Source organism: Penaeus monodon, chromosome 30, assembly GCF_015228065.2.
Source record: "Penaeus monodon isolate SGIC_2016 chromosome 30, NSTDA_Pmon_1, whole genome shotgun sequence".
Taxonomy (NCBI): domain Eukaryota; kingdom Metazoa; phylum Arthropoda; class Malacostraca; order Decapoda; family Penaeidae; genus Penaeus; species Penaeus monodon.
The window spans coordinates 28,030,532-28,030,742 of record NC_051415.1 but is presented as its reverse complement, the minus strand read 5'-3'; the positions used below and the strand labels follow the sequence as shown (position 1 = coordinate 28,030,742).

The window sequence follows — 211 nt, the reverse complement described above, 5'->3', positions numbered from 1 at the left end:
ATGACCCAATTTATATCCATCTCTAAACAGGAACAGGACAAGGTGGAGGAAAAGGGAGGAATTGACGTGCACCAGATACGCAGTGTAAAGGTGAACAGAGGTGGCAGCAGACACATTCCCAAAGCATTTGAAATATTTACTGATAACAAGTCATTTGTTCTTAAGGCCAAGGTAAGGCTGCTATTTTACATAACACAAACACACATATACG

General features: G+C 40.8%; 1 protein-coding gene across 1 annotated transcript in view; it reads left to right on the top strand.

The window, feature by feature from the left end:
• The window catches only part of LOC119592682 (protein melted-like), a gene marked incomplete at its 5' end in the record, with an annotated part of 9,656 nt that overhangs the window by 7,052 nt on the left and 2,393 nt on the right, over positions 1 to 211 (top strand). The window contains 1 exon segment of the mRNA XM_037941598.1: positions 31 to 171. Within this exon segment, the coding sequence (XP_037797526.1) occupies positions 31 to 171 (141 nt within the window).